Source organism: Tachysurus vachellii, chromosome 9 (assembly GCF_030014155.1).
Source record: "Tachysurus vachellii isolate PV-2020 chromosome 9, HZAU_Pvac_v1, whole genome shotgun sequence".
In the NCBI taxonomy this organism is placed as follows: domain Eukaryota; kingdom Metazoa; phylum Chordata; class Actinopteri; order Siluriformes; family Bagridae; genus Tachysurus; species Tachysurus vachellii.
Genome location: NC_083468.1, coordinates 12,862,351 through 12,879,264, shown reverse-complemented (window position 1 = coordinate 12,879,264; position 16,914 = coordinate 12,862,351). Strand labels below are relative to the sequence as shown.

The 16,914-nt window shown below is 37.1% G+C and overlaps 1 protein-coding gene across 2 annotated transcripts in view; it reads left to right on the top strand.

Annotated features, from left to right (window-relative positions):
• Positions 1-14,025, top strand: part of kti12 (KTI12 chromatin associated homolog) — a 53,541-nt gene extending 39,516 nt beyond the window's left edge. The window contains exons 2-9 of one of the 2 annotated variants that reach the window (XM_060877728.1): positions 4,214-4,265; positions 4,403-4,455; positions 5,700-5,755; positions 5,850-5,929; positions 6,234-6,351; positions 7,391-7,453; positions 7,555-7,625; positions 12,726-14,025. In XM_060877728.1, the coding sequence (XP_060733711.1) occupies positions 4,214-4,265; positions 4,403-4,455; positions 5,700-5,755; positions 5,850-5,929; positions 6,234-6,351; positions 7,391-7,453; positions 7,555-7,625; positions 12,726-12,867 (635 nt within the window). In that variant the 3' untranslated portion in view covers positions 12,868-14,025. Of the gene's footprint in view, positions 1-4,213; positions 4,266-4,402; positions 4,456-5,699; positions 5,756-5,849; positions 5,930-6,191; positions 6,352-7,390; positions 7,454-7,554; positions 7,626-12,725 lie in introns of both variants that reach the window. The other variant, XM_060877727.1, reaches the window with a different exon arrangement.
• The last annotated feature ends 2,889 nt before the right edge of the window (positions 14,026-16,914 follow it).

The window sequence follows — 16,914 nt, the reverse complement described above, 5'->3', positions numbered from 1 at the left end:
CGAAATCAAAAATGAGCACAATATGGACATGTCATATATCAAAACACTAAGCCCAATGAGGGGAAGTGCCTCACGTGTATTTTGGTCACGTCACGTGACGTCACGTGTATAGCCCCGCACCCAAAATAAGCGAAATCAAAAATTTGCACAACATAGACATGTGACATATCAAAACACTCAGCACAATGAGGGGAACTGCCCCACGTGTATTTTGGTCACGTCACGTGACGTCACGTGAAAATCCAAAATTTGCACAATATGGACATGTGACATATCAAAACACTCAGCACAATGAGGGGAACTGCCTCACGTGTATTCTGGCCACGTCACATGCTCATGTCCGCTTGCCTCCAAAAGTATTGACACCCTAGCGGTCCAGTAGCTTTCACAATCTTTTTGTCCACTTGCCTCCAAAAGTAACACTGACCGTTATGTCCACTCTCCTCCAAAAAGCACCGGCCTTTGCGAATACTTGCACCGTCAAAGCCAACATCAAAGTTTGTCTTGACGAACTTTACAAATCTAGTTATTATTCTTCTCAGACAAAAATTTATCAAGAGTAACTCCTCCTATGGCTTTCCAGCCACATGCAACAAATTCGGATATGTCGTAGACCCTGGTCTGAAGTTTGTTGGTATTACTTTTCTAAGCGATCGGAATTCCAGAATTCCCGGTACGGAAGCTCAAAGTGGCCTTGAATAGACTTGAATGGGGAATTCCTAAAATTCCTCTAAGCTCTCACACACGCAGCGTGCGCAGAGCTCAGGCACGGCTTCTCTCCTGTGTTCTATGCAGTATAATAATAAGTAGAATCCCATAATGACTGCAGTATTGACATGAAATGTCCAAATCCTCAGTAGCCACTTTTCGCCAAAAGTATTGGCACCCCACCGGGTATTCTGGTGACATCACGTGATGTCATGCGTAGCCCCGCCCCCAAAATAAGCGAAATCAGAAATTAGCACAACATGGACATGTCAAATATCAAAACACTCAGCCCAATGAGGGGAAGTGCCTCACGTGTATTTTGGTCACGTCACGTGACGTCACGTGATGACACGTGAAAATTAAAAATTAGCACAACATGGACATGTGACATATCAAAACACTCAGCACAATGAGGGGAACTGCCTCACGTGTATTTTGGTCACGTGACGTCACGTGACGTCACGTGAAAATCAAAGTTAACACCAAAGTTTGTCGTCAAAGTTTTTACAAATCTAGTTTAAATTTACATTACTTACTGTCCAGTGTCACCCAAATGAGGATGGGTTCCCTTCTGAGCCTGGTTCCTCTCAAGGTTCCTTCCTCATATCATCTCAGAGCTTTTCCTTGCTACTGGCTTGCTCTATAGGGATAGGGATAGATAGTATTTTAAATTTAAAATTTATATTTTTTAAACTTTAAATGTATGTATTCATTTATTTATTCATCATCATCTTCTATATTTATTATCTTCCATTCTTTTATTTTTTTCCTCTACTTTTTCTATACTGCTGCTTTCCGACAATGTGAATTGTCCGAAGTGAATTGTCCAAAGTGCTATACAAAAAAAAAAAAATTGAATTCAAATCTTAAGGTTGCAATATAATCCTGGAAAGGCATCACAGGAGATTAACTCACCAGCTAGATGATATCACTGGGTTGCCAGATGTTTTTATTGCAAGCAAGGTATATAAAATGTTTGTTTAATTTAGGACTGTCTGTTCCAAGATTATTATGTTGTTATTATGTTATGTTGTAGAAGCCAACATTCTGTTTTCCTATTTCAGCTTAGACAAAAATTTATAAAATTTAATGCAGCCTAGGGCTTTCGAGCCACATGCACCAAATTCGGATATGTTATAGACCCTGGTCTGAAGTTTGTTGCTTTTACTTTCCTAAGCGATCCGAGTACCTGTACTTCCAGTACCGGGTCTCAAATTGGACTTTTTTCCCATAGACTCCCATTATGAACTTTGGAGGTTTATAACTCGGCAAGCTTTCGAACTATCTACACCGAACTCGGCCAGCTCCTTTAGGGTGATACTCTGAACAAACTTTTAAATTGGTGTACCGACTGGCCTTTCGGTTGTGCCGCAGCCACGCCCCCAAACGCCCCCACGTCTCCACTTGCCTCCAAATGTTTTGGCACCCTATCTTTCTGTCCACTTGCCTCCAAAAGTATCACTGTCCCTTATGTCCACTCGCCTCCAAAAAGCACCGGCCTTTGCGAATACTTGCCTCGTCAAAGCCAACATCAAAGTTTGTCACGACGAACTTTACAAATGTAGTTGAAATTGAAATTATTAAAATACTCAAAGAGACCCTAGTAATCTAACCACTTGTCATAATCTGATTGAAGATTACATCGGGAATATTATATAGAAATTGGATTGGCATTAGCTTAAATGTTATCCACTGTTCATTATGGATTAGAATCAGAACCAGGTTTATTGGCCAAGTGTGTTGACACACTCAAGGAATTTGGTTCCAGCTGTTTGTGACCCTTAAAAGTACAGACATAAATAACACTATACTATACATTTAGCTTGGACTATACAAGACAAAACAGACAAGACAAAACAGACTATACAAGACAGTACAGACAACGTGAGAAAATATAGAGAGTATGAGTATTAAGTAGGAATACAGAATATATTACAGATCTTTAATGTACATAAAGTGTGAGAGTGCATGGTAGTGCAAATAACAGTATTGTGATTTTGCACAATATACAGCAGCATAGTGAAGCAGCAGCAATAGTTTGTGTAACATATACGGATGATGTGATGACTGAAAGTTCTGATAATGAAGTACTTATAGATATGGAGCAGGGAATATAATTATGGTGAGTTGTTAATGAGGGTGATTGCCTGGGGAAAGAAATGGTTCCTGTGTCTGGCAGTTTTGGTAAACAAAGTTCTGTAGCACATGCTAGAAGGAGGAGGTGAAAGAGGTTGTGTCCAGGCTGTAAAGGGTCAGTAGTGATTTTTCCTGCATGGTTTCTGGTTCTTGTATTGTTCAAGTCCTGGGGAGTGGGCAGGGAAGCAATTATTTTTTTCTTCTGTTTAAATTGTGTTGCAGTCTCTTCCTGTCCTGTTTTGTTGCTGCTCCAAACCAGATGGTGATGGATGTGCACAGGACAGACTTAATTAACATAGAAAGTACATCCGTTGCTGGGCATTTTTGAGAATGGAGTTTATGTTGGACTCCCATTTAAGGTCTTGGCAAATAGTAGTGCCCAGAAACTTGAAGGACTCCACAGATGACACAGGGATATTGTGAAGGGGAGTAGAGAGCAGCTGCTCCTTCAACTAACAGTCCAAAAAAAATTTACGGGTTTGTATTAACTGTTGAAAAAGTGTATGGGGTGAACTGCCTATATTAAGCAGTTCTTCTCTAGTGTAATTATAATTCTCTAGTGTAGTGTAGTAATTCTCTAGTGTAGTTATCAAGGTAGGGTAACCAAACACACAGACAGTAAACAAAAAGAAAGTAAGTATTAGAGAGAGTGGACACCTGATCATCACATCCATATGTGTGCTTTCTCCAAAATGTTGCCACAAAGCTGGAAGGAGAAAATTGCATAGAATGTTTTAGTTACAGTGAAAGAAACTGCAATGCTTGCCTAACTTACCAGGAGGCCTCGGCCAAACATTTTTCAGCATGCCTTGTGCACAAAGCAAGGAACCATGAATGTATGTTTTGCCAAGGATGGAGTAGAAGAACTTTGTTTTTTCACCATATCACTGAAATCCAAGGTGCTGTCCAATCAGATGCCGTAAACTGAAGAAAGTTTTAGCTACCTAAACCTGTTAATTGTAGACAACTGCTCATTTTCTTCATTCTTAGTTTTTAGTCTAAATTCAAGTCCTGGTAAATTCTTAGTTAATAGATCAGCATCTATTATATTTCAATTAGCAGCTTACCGGAGACCACTACAAAAATATAGTTCCTTGCATGAGAAAATGCATAAATGAGTCTCCAAGTGTGCTCCAAGGTGTACCACAGGTGCTATGAGGGTTTAAAGATTAATATAGCGATAACAGATAAGGAATGCTCATCTGCAATCTTGAAAATGTGAAGCCGTTTTATACCATGTAGTCTAAACATACAATCTTGCTTTTCTAGAATATGACGTGCCAGCTTCTTGCATGTATTGGTTGTCATAATTATCTTAAGCTTAGCTAATATGCTTGGTGTGTACTAACAAGATTACATTTTTCTTCAGACTCTCAGAAGGAGAAACATTTGAGAGGTACTTTGCGGTCTGAAGTTGAAAGGTGAGTTGATCATTTTGTTGATGATAAATTAAATAAAATAAAAAAGATTTAATAGATATTAAGATTTCAGATTAAATTGATTTTTTTATGTAACACTGTATATTTCTGTATGACAAGGGTTTTCTCCTCTGAAACAGGAAAATCAACAAAGATCATATTGTAATTCTGGATTCCTTGAATTACATTAAAGGTGATTTTATATATGTATTTCCATAATATTCCATATCTTTTCATGTTGTTGCTTGACTGAAAGCACCATTTTTTTTTCCAAGTTTTGGGGTCAGTGGTGGCTCAAGTGGTTAAAGCTCTGGGTTGTTGATGTCCTCAGTCAGGTTTCCAGCCCCAGCATTGCCAAGCTGGCACTGTTGGGCCCTAGAGCAAGGCCCTTAAACCTACCTGCTTCAGGAGTGCTGTTTCATATAGTGAGGGATAAATTATTTGTTTCTCTGCTGATTTTGTTTGCCCACTGACAAAGAAATGATCAGTCTATAATTTTAATGTTAGGTGTATTTTAACAGTGAGAGACAGAATAACAACAAAAAATCCAGAAAAATGCATTTCAAAAAAATTATAAATTGATATGCATTTTAATAATTGAAATCAGTATTCTCAAAATATGACTTGGTACTTGGTGGCAAAACCCTTGTTGGCAATCACAGAGGTCAGACCTACTTGTAGTTTTTTTTTATTTTGTCCCACTCTTCTTTGCAGATCTTCTCCAAACTCTAAGATTTCGAGGCTGAAGTTTGGCAACTCAAACCTTCAGGTCCCTCCACAGATTTTCTATGGGATTTAGTTCTGGAGACTGGCTAGGCCACTCCGGGACCTTAATGTGCTTAATTTTGTGCTACTCCTTTGTTGCCTTGGCCATGTGTTTTGAGTCATTGTCATGCTGGAATATCCATCTGTGTCCCATTTTTAATCCCCTGGCTGTGGGAAGGATGTTCTCACCCAAGATTTGACGGTACATGGCCCCATCCCTGATAACCTTGGTCAGCTTGGCCATTGTGGGAAGTTTCAGCTCGTGACCTGTATAAAAGACACCTGTCCACAGAAGCAATCAATCAGATTCCAAACCTGGGAGCCAGAAAATTTGCTGATTGATAAGGGATCAAATACTTATTTCACTCATTAAATTGCAAGTTAATGTATAACTTCTTTGAAATGCGTTTTTCTGTTTTTTTTTCTGTTATTCTTTCTCTCACTGTTAAAGAAATGATCAGTCTATAATTTCAATGTCAGGTTTATTTTGTCCGAGGGCATACAAAATCAGCAGGGGATCAAATAATGTTTTCCTTCACTGTAGCTGCTCTAGTTCTTCAACCCAAACCTCCTCAGTTGGGATATGCGAAGAAAAGAATTCCACTGTGCTGTAATTTCATGTTCAGTTCATGTTCCTTTTTCCTAAAAACCCATATCAATTTTATTTTCCAGGTTACAGATATGAACTCTTTTGTCTGATCAAGCATGTGCAAACACCACACTGTTTGGTATGTTCAAACATATAAAATCTCTTTCAAAATGAACAACATCTTTACAACTTGTTTAAAAGTTTCTGTGCACTGCATGCACTGCATTATTCAGGTCTACTGTTTGACGACTGCTGCACTAAGCTCAGACTGGAACAAGGAAAGAGAAGATGATAATCGATATTCCCAGGAAATGTAAAAAATATATTTATCTCCTTCTTTTAGTCTTGGGTTTAAGAATTAAAAACGTACATTTTATAATGTATAATGCATTTTATAAATCTTTCCTATACTTTATACTATACTTGCCATTTTTTCAGGAAACAGACCCTCACAGAACCTTTGAATGCATATTTTTAATAAAAACAGAATAGAACACCATAGAAACAGACCTTTGTATTATTCATTTGTGCAGTGACAGTTCAGTTTAATTATGGGCTTTCTTGTCTTTTTATAGTCTGGATGCTCTGATTCTGAGATTTGAATCCCCTGATTCCAGAAATAGATGGGATAGTCCTCTCTTTACTATTCAGAAAGAGGAAAGACTTCCATTTGAAGCTATCTCTGATGCCCTTTTGAAAAGGAAAGTTCAACCACCTAACCAGTCTACACAAAGTGTAAGAAAGTTATTAGGTTTTTTTCCTCTTATATTCAAATATATTGATATAACTGCTTGTAACATACATTACTGCAATATAGGTGCTTATTTTTATATTTAATTAATCTCATAAAGTGAACACTTAAAATATTCAATTTTTTGTTTAAAAATGATTTTGATATATGATTAATTACATTTTTATATGATTAATTAAGTTTCTAAGCTTTTATTGTTAAGGGTGTCTACCAAATGCCATTACTTTAAATGTCACACTTTTTGCTTCAGAGCTAGACCAAGTGCAGTTTTCACGCTTATAAAAATGAAGGTGATCGACCATGTGACTGCATGTGACCATGTCCAGTGTTAAAAAACGTGGAAGTAAATTGCATGGAAAAAAAACACAACAAATTGTTATGCTACTGGGTAAAATTGGCTTTACATCATTGAGCTATGTGAAGCGTCCTTTTTTTTATGATTTCACAATGAGGTTCAAACCAGGGAGAAATATGAGAGTCGCCTCTTTGGAGCCAGATCACACGGGTGTACCTTTAAGTAAGAGGCATGAAAGAGCCTCTCTCTCACTATCCATCCTGTATTATTGAGCTACTGAGCAAAGGCTGGTGAAGTCTGTTTTTTTTTATTTGCTTTATAAATTTTATCTTAAATGTAAAAGAAAGACATACAAGCTTAATATTTATAAAGTGATTACAAAAAAAGTCTAGGAGATGGGCTTCAAGTAGACTGTGAAGGTTCTAAAGCCAGAAGCTTTTATTGGCTGATCTCTGGTATCACCACAATGTGCATTGATGTATATTCTACATGCATTCAATCCACACACACATATCTAATACTGATTTGCAATCATGCATAATACAAAAATACTTAAAGATAGAAAAACTATTTTGAGATTATTATTAGTTATATATGATTAGTTATTTCATTTATTTCACCCAAAAGCAAGCTTTTTGGAAGTGGTTCAAAACTATGGTTCACAACTAAAACAGAGTATAATTATGATTGTATTGTTTCTAATCCCTTTTTTATTTTGTATTGTTCAGCAACCACTATCATCATCTAACTTTTTGTTTGAGCTGGACAGAGTTACTCAAGATGTCTTAATGGTAAAGATTTAACTTTTGCTTTAATCTCTTTTGTAGCACCAGATGTAATTGTGTATATCTTGCTTTTCTATATCAAGTTTTTTTTTTTTTTTATCTCCTAGGCTGTCCTTGAGTCACAGAAGACCAGAATTCCAGGGCATGTCATTGCAATTCCAGGAACTACAGAAAAGATATCCTTGACTTTCCTTATAGTGTTGCCAACAAAACATACTATTTAACACTGCAATTATCATTACAGTAATAGATTTGACTGAAAATTGTATATAGGGCATGATTTCAGTATCATTGGAGTTGACATGTGAATGTGTTCAGTGGTAATTTTTACTTGCTTGTACTCATCATTGCAGATTGCTGATATGCACTAATCAAGTAGTCACTGGGACAAGCATATTTTGTGTAAATTCTCACCAGAGAGGGTGAGGCAAAAAATATGTTTCCTTCAAGACACAAAGAGGCTAGCCTCTCTGTCAACAAACAGACTTGAATGAATGCAGATGAAGGCAGAGACCATTTTCCTCCATCAGAGCTCTATATATAAAATTAGTACTTTCTTGTTGCAAGATCACTGTGCCATTACACTGAACTGGTAGGTACCCTCCGTACAAATCTAGTGAACCCAAAAGTGAAAGCTCCATGTGTGACTGAGGTTGATCTTTAATCTCCAGTTTTACTGACAATCACTTTGTCAAAAAACACTTTGTCTTTTCCCAGTTTAACATGTGACTTAGCTCTGCAATCTGTGTGACACAACCTTGGTAGCCTGCTCCTTATTGGAGGCCCATTTGTATGGCTGTGGCCATGCTTTTGTGTCTCTGGTCATCAGAAGCAGCTAAACTTCTGACCCCATCTAACATTAAGCTAAAAGGATTTAGATGCATGAGGGCTCAGATGATGCTAAACAGTCAGAGAGCATGTTAGCTGTTCATTTTAAGGCTTGTATGAGGCCAAAAGATTTTGTGTGCGTGTCTGTCCGAGATGTGGCCTTCCAAGTTCCAGCTGGCTGATCCTGTTGGCTAAAACTCTACTAGCCTTCTCCTTGTAGAGTAATTTTGTCCTGGAGTTTTTTGTGTGCATAGATTGTTGCAACCATACTTGCAGTCAGCAATGAGTCACTTTGATAGGTGCACATTGCATCTTTTTGTAACATGATTGATTTTATCTAGTCACGATCATGATCACTAATCATGATTGATTATATTAGAAATAATATTACTGGAGTGAATTTTTTTTGTACATGGACAGTGATTTATACCCATGTATTTCCGGTTGCTGAAAAAGCAAATAATGTTTGCTAAAGCTGTTTCCTCTTTTACAGCTAGCAGCTTTTTTTTTTTTTTTTTTTTTAAGTAATTCACTGTTTTTATTTTGATAGAACACACAAAAATACATCACAACAAAAGTAGAAAAAACCTTTTTAAACTAGTGCCCTCCCAGAACCACCCCCGTCCCACGCCTATCCCATCGCACCCTAGGACCCATATAAATACAAAAGTAAAACAATATAAGATCAAATAAATATATATAAAATTATACTAACAGAATTGGTATTAATATTAACAACAGAATGACATCTTTAGACTAAATAACCAAAATCTTTGAGATTATGGAAATCCAGTTCTTCCACATAGATAAAGTAGCAGGCTTTGCGTGGTTAGTCCATGCAGAAGACAGTTCCAGGTATAGTATTTCCAATAAGGAATGAATCCAGTGCTTAGCAGAAAGGCCATGAGGGGGTTTCCAGCGTTGAACTATTCATTTCTTTGCCGCAGTCAAAGCTGCTAGCCAAAATTTCTGTTCCTTCACACTTACAGAAAATTGAGAATTATCATTCAACAATAAAATAACAGGATCTTTGGGAAAACGAATCTTGATAACCTTGTATATAACATCAAGCACAATGTCTCACAATTTTTGTACACCTGGACAGTCCCATAACATACTGTATGTCTTAAAGTGTCAAGGCAACCTGGTCCGCAAAATATGCAATATGGAAGGGGTGAAATACCCATAAGCATAACGTATAAGTGTGGTTAAATATGCTCTGTGAATAATTTTAAAGTGAATGAATTTGTGATTTGAGTTTGAGGACACATGGAATGTATTAACCTATACTGTGTCCCAATCAATGCTTCTATTATAGGGTGTCAAATCTGATAACCACACTCTAGCTTTAGGGAAATGATCAGAGTTAAAGGTTTGAGAAGCAAAAGTAAAAATAAGAGACAATTTCTATGTTTGGTGCATTTTGAATCTATTGCATTACTGGGTGAATTTGAAGATTATTGTACCAAAGAAACTTTAATTTAATTTTAATGTGGAATGAAGTTGAAAATATAGAAATAAAGTGTTACGGGAGATTAAGTCTTGAAAATTTAAAATTGATTTCTCTACATTTATATCTTTTAACGTCAGAATACCTTTTGTAGCCCAAGTTGGCTGTACAAATGGTTGTCCACCAGAAAGCAGATTCCAATTGTGCCAAATGGGAGTATGGGTATGCCATATAGTTTTAGTAGGAAAAAGGGATTCAATCTTTTTAAATATTTGGAGAGTGTAGGAAAGTATAGGTCCATATTGTAATGAGCACTTCCTATATGTAAGACCAGAAAATAAAAAAATCTTGCAATCGAATTGGTGAAATAAGCATGGAGCATGGAACTAATAAAATTAATACGAGGCAGAATATTCATTTTTATTACTGACATTCGGGCTGAAGGTGATGAGGGTAGATACATCCAACATTGAATATCAGACTCAATTTTACCACAGATTGACAAAGTGTATTTTTGAGATTAGGGGTAAAGTAGGTCTGAGTTCGATCCCTAAATATTTAACTTGTGTTGATAATAAGATATTGTTTGGAATAGAAAAATTTAGACCATCGGTATTAAGAGGCATCAAAATAGTTTTTGAATGATTAATTTTAAATCCTGATAGTATGCTAAAATCGTCTATAATTTTGAAGGCGTTAGGAAGCGAGCGCTGCAAGATAGAAATAATAAAGTGTCATCTGCATATAAGGAAATAGAGTGGCTTGATGCACCTAACCGAATTGGTGTAGTGAGACTGCACTGTCTAACATACTGTGCCACGGGTTCTATTGATAAGTTGAACAAAAGCCGGGAAAGTGGACAACCCTGCCTTGTACCTCTATGAATATTAAACCTGTCTGAGATGAGTCCACCAGTAGATACCCTGGCCATGGGATTAGTGTATAGAGTTTGTATCATTCTAATGAACCGGTCACACAAATTGAACTTCTTTAAAGTATACCACAGATAGCCCCTTTCAAGCCGATCAAAGGCTTTTTCAGCAAAAATAAATAGAAGGCCACTAGGCGCTTTCAATTTCCCTGATTCCGCGATGACGTGTAATACTCGGCGGACGTTGTCAGAAGCCAGGCGTCCAGGGATGAAACCTGATTGATCTGGATCAATTAGTTCATGTATTACTACTTGTAGACGTCTGGCAATAACTTTAGCATAAATTTTGACATCCTCATTAATCAAGGAGATGGGCCTATAATTAGAACAGTCTGAGTGATCTTTGCCGATCGATTTTCGATTTTCTTTCTGTGCATAAGATCTAAAACCTGTGTACATTTAATCAGAGAATTCAACGCCCTAACATTGAGAGACAATATATTTATATTAACCATAGTCTACAATTGCTGGATTCACACAGAATAACGCATAAAGTAAAAAACATTGCTGAACATATAACCAAGATTTTCACAACCATATGTAGTAACAAAATCATTATCGGTCCTGGGTGCTTTATGCGCCTAAGCGCCCCCTCCCTCTCCCATATAACCCTTTTAGTAAACATCTCTGGTGTCTATGTCTAGGCAATTTCTAAAACACTATTCACCTTATTAACCCCTATGATTTAAACAAACAGAGAAATGTAGAATTATAAGATGATTTTACAGAACTTGGAATAATCATCTAACATGTGATTTCCATAACTGGACTCTTTATGGCAACCGGAATTAAATTATGAACTGAGGCCCAACTTTTCGAGGTTAGTGAGCTTACAATACTCATCTAAAAACTCTCTGTAAAGCAATATCTAACACATGAGGTACAAAAAATAAAAAATAGAATAAACAAATAAATAAAAATACTGTATAAAACTAGGAATGTTACCCATTTCAGTCTAATGGGCTGAACCATGAGCAAATGCTGAAAAGGTTTCTAGTTCTTGTATTGAACAAATCTGTGGTCAAAAGCGATTATAAGTCATCCTCCATTGACTCCCCAGGCGGAAAATTTAAAGATCTGTGAGCAGTCGGTGTCGCTACTCCATCAAGACCCTCCAGATATTTTCAGCATCTTCCGGAGATTCAAATGAGTTTTTCTGACCCTTGTAAGTGACTTTCAGCAATGCTGGGTAGATAAGGAAAGTTTCAGCTCCTTTATGGTGAAGCTTGGATCTTACGGTTGAAAACGGCTTCCTTTTTTGTGCCGTCTCGTGATTGTAATCAGCATAGAACTCCAGATGCACTCCTCCAGGCAAAGTGGGTTTTGATTTACGTGCTCCTTGAAGGATGGCTTGCCTGTCAGGATAGCGAAGAAGCCGAAATCGCGCCAAAAGGTCAGGGATCCATTTAGGTAGCATTTTCTGTAGAAAACTGATGGGGTCGTCTCCTTTCAATCCTGTTGGTAGATTAACAAGCCGAATGTTATTGAGACGTGACCGATCTTTGAGGTCGTTGCATTTTCGTTGGATCTGCTCTAAGTTGACCAGTTTGTCAAAAAGAGACAGTATTTTCCTCTATATGAAATGAATATCTAGAAATAGGAGGTTACTATTCGGGACACTAGTGTTGTGCAGCCATCTTGCAGTGCGTGCCACCGGAAGTCTACAACTAGCAGCTTGAAAGAAGCATAGTAAATTGCTCAGGGAAGATGACATTTATAAATTAAAATTTCATTCAAGACAACTTAATGAAATCACTAAGCTTTTATACTTAAGGTAATGGAATGTAGGTAGGTTTGGTCTAAGCAGGTTAGATCTGCTATGCTGCTGCATGAGTATGGAGACACCTTTTGAACCTACCTGCACACAGTGATATTAGGTTGCTACGGCAAGGTAAGGCAGAAGGAACACCACATTTGGACATACTGTATGCATACTGTATGAAACTAATTAATCTAAACCTGTTAATTGTTGTTAATAGTTTATAATGATGCTGTAAAAGTTTTTGGAATTTAAATGCCATGTATCGATATTTATTACAAAAATAATTTCCTCAGCCTCTACGACACATCGATGTAACAAGAAGCCTTAACATAACTGAACTGGGGAAACTTCGGCGACAGTTTATCAGTTACACCAAGATGCACCCAACAGAGAACACTGGACAGATAGCCAATATGTTTGTGCAGTACCTCAACAAGAGCATGCACTGAAAATTGGCAATAAATTTAACAGCACCTTTTTTTTTTTCTTTTTTTTCTTCTGTGTAATGTTTTAAGAGTTTTAATTACTCATTGTTGTGTTTAACATGATTTAGATCATGAGTTTAATAAATAGTAAATATATTTTAGAGAACTTACACATTTATTTTAAACAATCTATTTTATTTGATTATTCCATAGTGTTAAATTGTTCAAGTTGTCTGCTATATACTTATGTTTAAATATATATGTCCTTTAAACCAGAATGTAAGCACAAGAGAGCAATGTGTTACTAATTTTGCTTAATTGTATTTGTTCTATCAAGGTCAGTCTGGTGTATTGGGACATTATAGCCATTAATCTGTTTGCATTTGACAAAAATGTTTCTATATACAGTATAATATCTTTTTGTGCATAAGATGTCATTTCACAGCAAAAGTTGCTTTATATTTTACACTAATGAAGCAGAGTATGATACGCTGTTCAGTGTCTGAGAATTTTTGGGTTCACTTGGAGAAGAAATCTGAGTCATGCTGCTGCCACTACCTCTGAGCTGATATCAGGAAAGACAATGCTAAAAAACATAGATACAGTGATAGAATAGCAAAACTTCAAAGTTTACTGAGAACAAAAGGGAGTGTTTATACAGAAGAAATGTGTAGTGTCCTGTGGTAATGTTGTTAAACAAAAGAGGTCAACAGAAACAGACATGGTGATTTGCTTGTTATGAAATGTCTGTGCACTGGCTAAATCAAAGACAAGGTCATAAATGAGAAAATAAATAAATATTATAAGCCTCTGGCAAATTTTGTCAAAATATATTTGGATGTATAAATGCCCTCCTGTGCAAGTGATTGTGAATGTATAAATGCCCTCCTGTTCTTCAGGAGCATAAAATACATTCTTACTGCTCCATCCCACAGCCTTCAAACCTCCAACAGTCATTCTTCAAGGTGTGCATGCCAGATGTCAGAGGGTGGTCCTGTCCAGCAAGAAGCAAGACCTACTTTATTGTGTTGAGTGGAACTGCTATGTGACCGTCATTGACTAGGGCACGTACGAATCGCCTAGCACATGCAGATATACACTGAAAGATACACAGTAACAACATAAAGGCCAAACAATTCTCACAAATAGTGGAGAATGCAAAATAAATATAAATGGTTTGAATTGCCGCATTTGCCGCAAGTTTTGTGCCTGTCTCTGCATTTAAATTTTACTGTTTTTATTTTCTCTTTTTGCTTAATATATGATGCAATCACTTTAGTTAATTATTTTTTTTTACTTTCCTATCGCAGTTAATTTTATTTTTCTTCTTTGAGAGACACTTTTTCTTTCCTGTTTCAATTCCTCTAATTGTTATTAACATGCAGACCACTTATTACTGTTATTACTGGACCATATTCTGAATTCTTCTGTGAATTTGCAGATTTTATTTTAAACCAAGTTGTTTCTTTAGACTTAAATAAATTAAATTAATTAAATTAATTTTGATGTTAGAACAGCAGTTGTTTCCATCTTAAATTCTGTAGTGGTTACCAAAATGTAACAGGACCTAATAGGATGTAATAGCCACACTGCCTCAATCGGAAGCTACAGTGCCTTGCAAAAGTATTCATACCCACTGAACTTTTTTTTACATTTTGACTCTTTACAACCGCAAACAAAATTGTATTTTATTAGGATTTTGTGAGATAGACCAACACAAAGTGGCACATAATTGTGAAGTGGAAGGAAAATTATAAATGTCCAAATTTTTTTACAAATAAATATCTGAAAAGTGTAGCATGCATTTGTATTCAGCCCCACTGAGTCAGTACTTTGTAGAACCACCTTTCGCTGCAATTACACCTGCAAGTCTTTTGGGGTATGTCTCTACCAGCTTTGCACATCTAGAGGGGGGGGGGTCTGCGTCAGGGTCATAGTAAATGAAAATCATGTCCAGCTATTGTGGTAATGATGTCAAATCACTAGCCAGTTTGGCGGGTTATGTTTTACAATTTTCATCTTATTTGCTGCCGAAGTTTAAGCAGTCTGTGCAGATTGAGTGCACACACTTAACTCGTAGTATTTTCTCTATTGAAGTCACGCGCCCACGTCACGTTGCTGTCACAAAAGCTTAACATTCACTTAAGTTTCACTTTTCACTTGTTTCACGATTCACTTGCATATACAGTATTTCCATGTATTCAGATGCTGTGTTCACGTATTTACATTACAATCCAAGACGCTATATCAGTCAAACTTGCTAACACACACTCACACGGGGTAAAACCAAACCCTATTCATTCACCAATCAGACCCGATCGTTTCTCTCCTCTCCTATTTGTGGCGTTCCGCGTCACTCGCGTGACGAATGACAAGGTGGGAGAACTAAACACAGTCAGTTTACTTGGTTGATTTGGAGCGGCAATTTTCACACAAAAGATTAGAAAAACGAGCGTCACCGCGGAAAATCCTGGTGGCGACGGAGATAGTGACGATGCAACAACATTGGTTCCGAAAAAAGGCAAGCAAAGAAGTTACTTGAAGTTATTCAGTTTGTTTAAGTATTACTTAAGTAAGACTTATTTGATGCCTGTTATGACTGTACACACAATTTCATTCTTAATTTCCATATCATTGTTCATTTTCTACAGATTTCTGCAGATGTTGAGCACACCCTGACTCTCCCTGTCAGTCTGTCTAATTCATCTCTTTCTGAAATTAATCTCATTAGCTTTTCCAAGTAATGGATTTGCAGCTGTATAATATCTGATAGTGTTTCGGGACATTAACTATAATTGTTGTCTGCATCAGTTGCTGGTGATGAAGTCACACTTGGAGGTTGGATAATCAGCATTTAATTAGCGAACACTGTGCCGTCCACGGCACACACGCCCCCTGAGCCGAGGCTGCATCAAATTCATTGTAACTTTTAAGCATTAAATCCTCTAAATATACGGTCATGTTATACATTGTTTGAAAGCCTAGACTCTCAGGATTTTATTAAGCCCACACACAAAGCATAATATGATTTATAGCAGTCATAAAAATGTAATCAAATTGATAGTCACCTGAACTAGTTGGCGCTAGTTCAGTTTGTTTACTTACATTTAAACTCTTCCCTTTTTTCACTGGGGCAATATTTTCCAAAACAAATATTTTTCATAAATCCCCAAGAGTCCACGGAAATGGAATATCCAAGCCTTTTAATCCAAAACGCTTTGCTCGCCTCACAATAATTACGTTTCTGATCGAAAACTGTAAACAGTAGTTCACTTCCCATCCATTCTTTCGGCTCTCACTTCTCATTGAAGGCTTATAAAACTACACTGTCAGATTTGTAGTCCAGAGTCTTAGCAATCAAACAAGCCCTCTCGTGAGCCAATAGGTGCCCATAGGGCAGAGATAGACAGCTTAGGAGCAATTGATGGCTCTCCATTCTATTTGGAACACCCTCCGTTTGTTTGACAGTTGTTCCCGCCAGTAGCAATTTCATGATCAATGACAATTTTCATGACAATTTCAGATCTCTTTAGCCAATAAGGAGACGATTCCAACGAGATACGACATGGGCCATCTGGCAAGGGGGGTGCCAGCTGGAGCCGTGTGAAAACAGCCATTACGCAATTCTCGAGTTGTATTGCGCAAGCCTAGAGCACACACACAGAATTTCTGTTTTATTTGAGCAGATACTACTGCCTAGTGGTCTAGGCAAAGGGGTTAAAAGGTTATAAGCCTTTGAAACTCTTGTTTACCCTTGTAAACAAGGTTTATTTGGGGCAAAAAAAGGGCAAAAAAAACAAAAACAGACATATCTGTAGAAAAAAATTCATATAAAATCCATTTTTGAGTCTTTTGACTTTAAACTTTTTCTGGTGAAAGCTAAGACATGTGGCTATGACCTTGAGTTTGTGTTGACCTTTTTTTTGAGTTTATGACCTTTAGCTCCTGACATGTGTTTACAGTAGTGTATTTTAGTTTACAGAAAAACGATTTGGGCAGAAATGAAACCCTCCATTCTAGCCTCTGTAACTCTGTGTCAGTAAGGCCTAGAATCACCCTGACACTTGTATC